Source organism: Chenopodium quinoa, unplaced genomic scaffold, assembly GCF_001683475.1.
Source record: "Chenopodium quinoa cultivar QQ74 unplaced genomic scaffold, ASM168347v1, whole genome shotgun sequence".
In the NCBI taxonomy this organism is placed as follows: domain Eukaryota; kingdom Viridiplantae; phylum Streptophyta; class Magnoliopsida; order Caryophyllales; family Amaranthaceae; genus Chenopodium; species Chenopodium quinoa.
This window is the reverse complement of record NW_018745395.1, coordinates 1,642,049-1,652,634: the sequence shown is the minus strand read 5'-3', so window position 1 is coordinate 1,652,634 and position 10,586 is coordinate 1,642,049. Positions and strand designations below refer to the sequence as shown.

The 10,586-nt window shown below is 39.3% G+C and overlaps 1 protein-coding gene and 1 pseudogene across 1 annotated transcript in view; both read left to right on the top strand.

Moving 5' to 3' along the window:
• Positions 1–1,136, top strand: part of LOC110712995 (1-aminocyclopropane-1-carboxylate oxidase 1-like) — a 2,682-nt gene extending 1,546 nt beyond the window's left edge. The window contains exons 4-5 of the mRNA XM_021891454.1: positions 108–251; positions 1,071–1,136. Of these exons, the coding sequence (XP_021747146.1) occupies positions 108–251; positions 1,071–1,136 (210 nt within the window). The remainder of the gene's footprint in view (positions 1–107; positions 252–1,070) is intronic.
• An 872-nt stretch (positions 1,137–2,008) lies between these two features.
• LOC110712910 lies at positions 2,009–3,732 on the top strand (annotated as a pseudogene).
• The last annotated feature ends 6,854 nt before the right edge of the window (positions 3,733–10,586 follow it).

The following is a 10,586-nucleotide window of genomic DNA, read 5'->3' as shown; positions in this document are numbered from 1 at the left end:
CTGGAGGGAACGACGGGGCTCTCAAACCTGCAGATGTGTTACTTTATTCATGGGATCGTGGTCGCGATGTCTGTGTTGACTTGACAAGGTCTTCTCCATTGACACAGTTTGGGCTTTCTGACTTTGTTCCTGGACGGGTAGTGACTGATGCGGCTAATCGGAAGCGGGTGAAGTATGATTCTAGTTGTCGAGCAATAGGATATGGCTTCCTTCCTTTCTCTTTCTCTTCTCTTGGGGAGTTAGAAAAGGAGGTTGTTGCATTGCTGAAGCGGATCCAGAAGTTTTCGAAGACTCGGGACATTGGGGCGCGTGCTGCAGATCATATCTTTACTAGAATCGGCTTTTCAATAGCTAGAGGAGTGGGGGCCCAGATTGTTTCTCGGCTTCCCACTAATTTTCTATAGGTTGTATAACTTTGTATGTTTTTGAGATTAATAATAATAATAATAATAATAATAATAATTTTCAATATGTAGTCTATGTGTGAGAAGATTTGAACAATGTTTTTCTCAACTGAATTAAGTTTTAAGGGCTTTCATTTTTAATAACTATCTAAATTATATGTTACTCTCTTACAAAATTATTTCTTTTTTTTATATACGAACTAATTAGTCCTTTCACTTTAAGTTTAATTTGCTACTATATTACTCAAACTAAACTTGTGAATGTTCATTATATTTTCATTTCACGTTTCAATATTATTGGTACCATGTTTAATCAATATAATCCTCAAACTCTTATTTCCACGCAAAACTTAAATCGAATGAAGAAACTACTATGTAATTCATTAGCAATAACAATGCCCATTGGAAGTGAGACTCCCAGTTTTTGACTTAAGAGTGGTTTTACTTTTTAGTCTACATTCACAAATTAACAATTTAGACTTAGTTGCAAATTGCAATTAAGGAATTAAGATAATGACTCAAGTAGTCAAGTGCTTCTATACCTATCAACTAAAGTAAGTCGTTACTCGTTAAGGCTTATTGGTTTAGGCCAAATTATTGCTCACTTTTTTTTTTTAATCATGAAATCGTATTAAAAAATCAATTTTGTGTCTTTGATTTTTGTAGTCCAATGAATTTGTGACCACTTTTCGCATATTCCGAAAATTACAAGCTACTTATATTAACAAATAAATTTTACCGTATTATAAAACCAAAATTAATTTAGGCCAGTGAAAGTTAAACTAATAACATTACTCAATCACTTTAACAAAAATCAAAACAACAACTAACAAATACATGAAACTATAACTTCAATTTTTGAATCCAAATATGACTTGTGTATAATAACCGCAAGAAAAATTCGAAAAACAAACAAGTACATTCAAAATTTTGTGATTAAGATCAATCACGATTAGCTAGCTACGTCCCTGAGCATAGAATGTTTTATGAATCTCAAGACTTTGATCCATGGTTGTTTATAGGGATTGGAAACAAATCAATTCAAGACATATTCTAACAACTTATTTGTCGTAAAGTTAAATATACATATAGTACAACCTTACAGATTGATATAACCTATTCAACCCAATAATGAATAACAGTAATATTATAAAAAAAAATTCAATTAGCTAGCTTAGAAATCTAGACAACTAATTTAATAAATAACTTAGACTTTCTAACATAATAGTACCATTTAAATAATAAACGTATGTATTAGGTAAAGTTTAATGGATTTTTTTGTTTGGTAGAATTACCAATTACGTTAATTTAAAGACGTAGAACAAGGAGGATGTCACCCAAGTTACAGTTGAATTTAAAACAATATTTTACAGTACCATTGCAACTACCTTAACGAAGAATCTAACACCCCAAAGATCACGGTAATAAATAAATTATTTGTGTGTCATTTTTAGTACTACTGTATATAAAAGTTATTTTATATTAAGGAGTACAAAAAATATAATAAAAAAAAAAAAAAAAAGGTTGATTTATTCCTATAAATACCCCTCAAAGTTACACTATGTCAATTCATTATCTCTAGGACTAATAAGATAACTAAAGAGAGAAAATGGAGATACCAAACCATAAACTTTGGTCAGCTTGAAGGTGAGAAAAGAGGTGAAACAATGGCACTTTTACATCATGCCTGTGAAAAATGGGGATTTTTCCAAGTAAGTTGAATTTATTTTTTTTTGAATAAATATCATAAAAATAATAGCGATATATTTGATAATGTCTCTTAGATCGTACTAAAATCATGCGTTCATAAATTTTGTGCGTGTATTATATATATGCTTGATATACGGGAAAATATATGTTTGAATTGATGACATAATATGATATAGTTTTCGTTATAGAAAATATGCCTGATATTTTATTGATTAGTTATAGTCTAATCAGTCTATATTACACAATACATAAGCTTAAACTCACTAATAAACAAGATTAAAATGTTAACGAAACTTAATGAAGATTGATTTTTATAAGTTTACAACAATTAATAGCATAACTGCATAAGTGATTTCAACTTTGTTACATGATACATATACAAGTCCCAAAGATAGTTCCCCCTGTTATTTTAAATTTGTTACGGATTTGGATGGTGATTGTCTCGCTAAAAAGTTCAAAACATGAAGAAGATAGGGGAGCGGATATATTCATTTATGCAATTCAGATTGATAGATTAAAATGGGTGTGAATTGTTACATTTTCAGATAGAAAATCATGGCATAGACAAGGAGTTGATGGAAAAAGTGAAGCAATTCATCAATATATATTATGAAGAAAAATTGAAAGATGGCTTCTTCAAGTCAGATATTAGCAAGGCTTTGGAGAACAAGGAGAATGCTTCTAACAGAGATTGGGAAAGCAGCTTCTTCATTTGGCATCGCCCGAGTCTAACATAAATAAATTTTGCTGATTTCTCTGAAGATTTCCGGTTAGTAAACAAATTATATATTCATACAAACTTCATTTATTCATAGTGTGAGTTTAACAAAATCTGTCAGAATCATCAGCTAAATGGTAAAATCTTTGCTTATGATCTGCAGGAAAACGATGGAGATTTACGTCAATCAGCTAGTTAAGGTTGCTGAAAAAACTATCCGAAGCTAATGTGTGAAAATCTTGGACTAGAAAAAGACCACATAAAGAAAACATTCTCAGGAATCAAAGGCCCTGCAGTAGGAACAAAAGTGGCTAAATACCCTGAATGTCCGAACCTGAACTTGTCAGAGGCCTCCGCGAGCACACTGATGCAGGCGGAATCATTCTGTTACTGCAAGATGATCAAGTTCCAGGCCTCGAGTTTTTCAAAGATGGTAAATGGTTTAAGATACCGCCTTCTAAGAACAACACGATCTTTATCAATACAGGGGATCAGATCGAAGTGCTTAGGCATGGAAGGTATCAGAGCATTCTGCATCGCGTTATGACAGGAAAATGTGGAAGCAGATTGTCTGTTGCTACGTTTTACAATCCTGCAGGAGATGCTGTTATTTCTCCTGCAGAAAAATTGTTATATCCTAAGAATTACAGCTTTAAGGACTACTTGAAGTTCTATTCGAGTACTAAGTTTTCGGAGAAAAGTGGGAGGTTTGAGTCTATGAAAAACAAGGAGAATAAAGAAGCTTAAATGAGAATTTCATGATGATTTCTTCATCAAACATGTAACAGGATTTATGTTTACCAAATACCAACATTATGATTCGTATTTGTTTTCATTTTCATTTCTACTACAATAATACCATTCAATTGTACTTGTGGAAAACTATTGACAGCTTTGTTGATTGAAGTGGATACTTAAGGCAATGTTATCTTTTAAGTTTGTTCATCAGGTTCAGTATCACCGACAAGCAAATGGCACTAACATTTCGAAGAGAGTAAAGTGATGAATCTCTTAAAGCCTAAAGGTAAAATAAATTTAATAAAGTACAAGAGTGGATTAAACTTCTCTTCTTTAATTAATTGATTAGTTTAAGCGTCAAAAAGCTAACAATCCAACTTTATTAATCCTAGTGAAGTTATTTGTTTAATTATTCAACAAGTTTTATCTTCTTCAAAGATTTTTTGGTGACTCCTGTCCCTTTAGATGTTTTTTGCATTTCGCGCCAATCATACTTATGTGTTTATTCACGTAAGTGAATTTTCACAGGGTTACATAGCCATTTAGGGATAGTGATAGCTTTATGTTAGAAGATTTGGAGCACAAGATGAGAGTAAAACATTATAAGGTTACCATGAACTCAATTCAATTATCCTTCACATTGCGGGCACTTAATTCAATTCTGCGTTGTTGTCTTTCTCTTCTAAGGTTACCATGAACTCAATGAAGTTTTTGATGACCATTTTAGACAATTTCTTGATGTAATGGACTAATGGACACTGAGGGTCCTGGTTGTAATAATGGGCCTTCTTGATCATGACAAAGCTATCAATAAATGGGCCAAGTTAAGATAACATAATAATAAGTTTATTGTTTTAACAGACAATAATAAGTTTAGATAAGTTTAAATAATATAGATTACATGCTAAATAAGGGCCTGTTCATATTTACTGAACTGAGCTGAACTGAACTGAAAAATTAAAATGCATAAAAATATATGAAAATGTTTATGAAAATTAATGATAATATATATAGTGGATTGTAAAAAATATAAAAATGTTTTAAAAATAACTCTGTATTTTAAATTATTAAATTTTTGTGTATTATATTTTAAATATATATATAAATAAAAAGTATTCTTCAATATTTTACTGTAGTCAATCGTTGCTTGTTGTACTCTACACAATTTTGTTCGTTTACATGAATTAGGGATTCCATTCACGCACAAGTTGAAGTCATGGGACCAACAGAAGATCATACTATGTTCGATGATAACAGAAAAGCAGCTATGGATATTGTATGAAACCAAATAACTAATCAGATATGGGAGTCAATTCAGAGGAATGCTGAGGTAATGGAGCAACTTAATGAAGAAGAAGAAGACGGAGAACTAACCAATTATGATAGCTAGTAACTGTTGTGTAGTACTCTCATTTTGTCAATGAATTCAACTATAAAAAACATGTGACCATTTTGAACGACGAATATAATTTAAAATAAAATAATAATTATTATTATTATTATTATAATTATTATTATTGTTGTTGTTGTTGTTGTTGTTATTGTTATTGTTATTATTGTTATTATTATTATAATTATTGTCATTGTTGTAATATGCTAAAACATCTAAAACAAAAAAATTAAAAACTGAGCTGAACTGTACTGAACTGAACTGATTGGAGTTGAACTGAACTGAACTGAACTGAAAATAAGTAAATATGAACAAGCCCTAAGTTTTTTTTTTTGTGTGTGTGTGTGTGTGTGTGTGTGTGTGTGAATAGGCTAAATAAGTTTATTTTATATCTTAAAAAACATTGATTTTCTAGTTTTGATGAATGCCTTATAGATGATTTGAATCAAAGGAACATAATCTTAAATGTAGTTGATTAGGGGATTTTTCCCCACCAATCACCATCTGACAAGTGGACCAATTAGGTTCCGCCATGTGTCCGTCACATGGGCCAATAGGAGCCTGCCACGTGTCAAGCAATGATCCATCCACTATGGACCAATTACGACACGACACGTGTCCTTCCCATGACACCTGGGATAATCGATCACCTAGGCCCAACTTCCGTGGGAAGCCCAATCAGCCCAAGGTTAACCTAAACCTAGATTGGCACGTTTCCCGAGGTTATAAATACCTCCCTTAATCCTCATTAAGGGAGATTACGCAGATTACACACATTAAACTCTCTCACCTAGAGAGACCCAATCACTTTAATTTCCGCATTAATTACTCCATAATCAAGTACTAACTTGACCGTCGGAGGCGGATCTCCAATCATCCGGAGCATCCGTTTGTTTTGCAGGTACAGGCGTCCGGTTCTAGTCTCGGAATTGTAACTCTCCCGCAGGACATCAGAAAACCCCGAAACATCTTGGCGCCGTATGTGGGGAGAGTACTTCTGAGATGGCATCCACGTTTGTACCGGCTCCTGAAGAGAGACGTCCCCTGGACGACCCTCTAGTTCAGTCGGACCACGATACTAAGAATGAATTTGAAGTTGAAGCTCACACAGCTTCAGACGAGACCCTAAGGGCCCGACGTACCCGTCATACCGAAAGGAGGGAACGAGAACATCTTCAAACTGGAAGCGATCCAGCAGGCGCACCGCCTGTTCGGAAGCAGCCGACTGATGGGTCTGCTCCCATCACAAGGAACGAACTCATGACCTTCATGAGGGACTTCAAGGGAGAAATTCAAGAGTTGATCAAGAAGAAGCCGCCTGCTCTGGACAAGGAGCAGTCGGCTAAGAAACCCTCCACTTCACGGAAGAGGAAGCCAGTTCAAGGGCGAGAGGCGACCCCTCATCCTAAATCTAGGAAGTGGGAGCCACCTGCCCTTGATTTCACAAAATACCGTTTTCCTACTCCAGGAAATAGGAAACCTGTTCGTCATATTCAGGCGGACGGGTCGAGGAAAACATACACAGACGCTCGGCTACTGCTAGAGCAGAAGAAGAGTGACCGATTGTCAGAGTCGGCCTCTACTTCAAACTTCCAAGACAGTCTGCGAAATACCTCGATGAGGCATACTCAGTCGTATCATAAGAGTCAGTCAGGCGGCACCTCCCGTCAGTCCGGCTTTCATAGCGACCAGGCGGTACCAAACTTACCGTTTGTACCGCAACAACAGTATTTTTTACAGCCACCTCCGTTTGGTGGACATGCAGCAAAAAATTTCCAACCTATGGACTGACAGCTACGGTTGCTTAGACTTGGTGAACAGCCGTCGGCCTTCTCCACGGAAATTACTGAAGCCGCTCAGCCGGTCAAAGTGAAAAATGTATTAGTAGGCGCCTATGACGGCACTACTAACCCAGAAGACCATCTGATGGCATTCACCAACCTGATATACCTTCAAGGGTTGGATGATCCCACTTGGTGCAAGTGTTTCCCAGCGACTCTCAAAGGAATCGCACAACAATGGTTCGGCAACCTGCCGACTGGTTGTGTAAATAACTTCAAGACGCTTGCTTACTTATTCACCTCCAACTTCGCCATGAACATCCCTGCGAAGAAGACGACCCTTGATTTAGGAAAAATTCAGCAGGGCGAGAAGGAGGGGCTTCGTTCTTACATCAGGCGGTTTAACCTGATGAGAATACAGATTCAAGGGTTACCGGATGAAGTAGCCTATACTGACTTTTTCAGAGGTCTCAAAGACGGGTCGACCTTCAAATTTGATTTGGTCCGAAAGAGGGTGGCGACTCTTCAAGAGGCCTTGATTAAAGCGGAAGCTTATATACAGGCGACTGATCTTTGTAGTACGGTAAAACAGTCAGACGGGAGAAGGTCTGACAAAAGAGAAGGACGACAGAAACAGTCGTCAAACAAAGACGAGAAGAGAAAAGAGGTCTGGGCGGCTGATTCCTCTAAACAGCCGGCCTAGAAAAAGAAAAAAGAATTCAAACCATACTCCCCAAAGTATGCGTTTAACAAGGATAGCCAATTTATCCTAAAGGAAATCAAGGGACGGATCTCAATTGAGAAGCCGGTCCCCATGAAGGGTTCTGCAAACAACCGGAACCAAGAAAAATTCTGTGATTATCATGAAGATGTTGGTCATCACACCAATAAATGCATCAGTCTCATGCGGTATCTGGACCGCCTGGCTGAGCAAGGTGATCTTGACACTTATGTCAAGAAATCTACGGGGAACACTTCCTCGAAAAAGCAGTCGGCCAAAAAGAATCAACAGGCCGACAGTTCCGATACAGATGATGCAGTCGTCTACACCATTGCAGGCGGCTTCTCAGGAGGCGGCCCCACTATTAGGGGCAACAAAGACAATATCAGACGGTTAGATGTAAATTCCGTTCACCAAGAACGGCCCTCCAAATATTCATTTCCTGAGATTGTCATCACCGAAGAAGATCTAGGAGGGGTAAGAGGGCCGCATGACGACCCTATCGTTATTGAATGTAAAGTGGCCAACCAGAGAGTTGGCCGAATCCTCATAGATACCGGAAGCTCCTCAGATCTCATCAGTAGCAAATGTCTGTCGAAACTAAAATATCAGACTGATTGCATACATCCGGCATCCCACCCTTTAGTAGGGTTTGGAGAAGGAGTCGTCCACCTAGTGGGACAAGTGGATTTACCCATCCGCCTGGGCGAAAAAGGGGAAGGACGACACATAGTAGTCTGGTTCCTTGTAGTAGAAGAACTCTTGGCCTACAACATGATTCTGGGACGACCAACCCTGAATAATTCCAAGGCTGTTATAATCCCATCTCTTATGTTGCTCAAGTTTGAGAGGGATAATGGAACAGTCGGGTCCCTAAGGGGAGATCAGAGGATGGCCCGTGAGTGCTATCTCTCGGATGTCAAGCCCACTGTTATGGCCACTGGGTCGAGCGGTGGAAAAATAGACTTTGACAATGTCAAGGAGAGTGCGCCTGTTCAAGAAGCAGGCGGCAAGAAGAGAAAGGCATCCCAGATAGGGGCCGCAAGAAAAGACAGAAAATAGCAATCATTGGCAGAGGAGCGGTCGGATGAATTCCGCCCTCAGCCATCTGGTGAGCATACGGACCTGATCTTAGATGACTCGCGTCCTGACAGAACAATCAAGGTTAGGACGACTGCTCTAAGGGACGTGGGTGACGACTTTCACAAACTATTGAAAGAATACAAGGACATATTTGCATTCGAAGTCCATGAAATGTCAGGCATTAGTCCTGATCTGGCGGTACATAAACTGGCCGTGGATCCGAAAAAGAAGCCAGTACGGCAGAACAAGCGGAACCATGGCGAAGAAAGAAGTCAGGCGGCAGCCGCCGAAGTTAAAAAATTACTTGATGCAGGGTTCATTCGGAAATGTTACTTCCCAGACTGGGTTGCAAATGTGGTGCTTGTTAAAAAGCCAAATGGCACCTGGCGAATGTGTGTAGACTACACAGACTTAAACAAGGCGTGCCCCAAAGACAGTTACCCTCTGCCTAAAATTGATAACCTGGTCGACTCAACAGCCGGCCATGCTTTGATGAGCTTTATGGACGCCTACTCTGGTTTCCATCAAATTCCTTTATGGGAGAAAGATCAGGAGAAGACGGCCTTCGTCACTGATCAGGGGTTACACTGTTACACGGTCATGCCGTTTGGTCTTAAGAATGCCCCGGCCACTTTCCAGCGAATGATAAACACTGTGTTCTTTGATCAGATTGGGAGAAATGTCGAGGCATATATTGATGATATGATTTTCAAGTCTAAACTTCAGAAAGATCATCTGTCGGACCTCCGAGAAACTTTCGCCACACTCAGGCGGCACCATGTCATGCTCAATCCCAAGAAATGTGTCTTTGGAGTTGAGTCTGGGAAATTTCTTGGATTCCTTATCAATCAGAGAGGAATAGAGGCGAACCCTGAGAAGGTGCAGGCGGTCATCGACATGCAGTCGCCTCGTACCATCCGAGAGATTCAGAAGTTAACAGGTTGTCTGGCGGCCTTGGGAAGATTTCTAAGCCGATCAGGCGACAAATGCCTATACTTTTTCCAGGCAATTAAGAAAAAGGCAAGGTTTGAATGGGGGCCAGATGCTGAGGCGGCCTTCCAGAAATTGAAAGTTCACTTGCATTCCTTGCCGAGGCTGGTCAGCCCTTTGCCCAAAGAAGTACTCTACATGTACCTGGCCGTCTCTGATCATGCGTTAAGGGTTGTTCTCCTTGCTGAAAGAGACGGCTGTCAGCTCCCGGTCTACTTTGTCAGTCATGTACTGAAAAATGCCGAGTTGAGGTATCCCTTCGTGGAGAAATTTGGTCTTGCACTCTTCATGGCTGTTAAAAAATTGAAGCCCTACTTTTTGGCACATGCAGTCGTCGTGTATACAGACCAACCTATCAAGCGGCCACTGACCATCATGGATTCGTCAGGCCAAATGATCAAATGGGCCATAGAAATACAGAGCCTCGAAGTTACTTTCGAGCCTAGAAAAGCAGTGAAGGGGCAAGCCTTTGCTGACTTTATTGTTGAGATGACTCGTCCTCCTAACTCTCAAGTTACAGACCAAGTCTGGAAGGTATATGTGGATGGAAGCTCTACTTCAAATGGTTGTGGAGCAGGAGTCATATGTCAGTCGCCAGAGGGCGACAGGTACGAGTATGCTTTACGCTTCAGTTTTCAGGCCTCAAACAATGAGGCAGAATATGAAGCTTTACTAGCCGGAATCCGCATGTGCAAGGCGGCAGGAGCAAGAAAAATAGACGCCTGTTCCGATTCACAATTGATAGTGAGTCAGTACAATGGCGAATACGAAGCAACCCATCCGGCCATGATCAAGTATTTACAGGCGGTCCGACAAGCATTCGGCTCCCTTGAGGATTTCCATCTGACCCAAGTGCCGAGATCAGAAAACAACCAGGCGGATGCACTTTCAAAATTAGCATCATCCGCCTCCTGTGATACTCCTCGAACTGTTTTTTGGGAAGTAATGGAGAGGAGAAGCATTGAGGAAGAACCTATTGGAATCTTAGACAGAAGCTCAACCTGGATGGATCCAATCAGGGCATATCTGACAAAGGGTACCCTGCCGGATG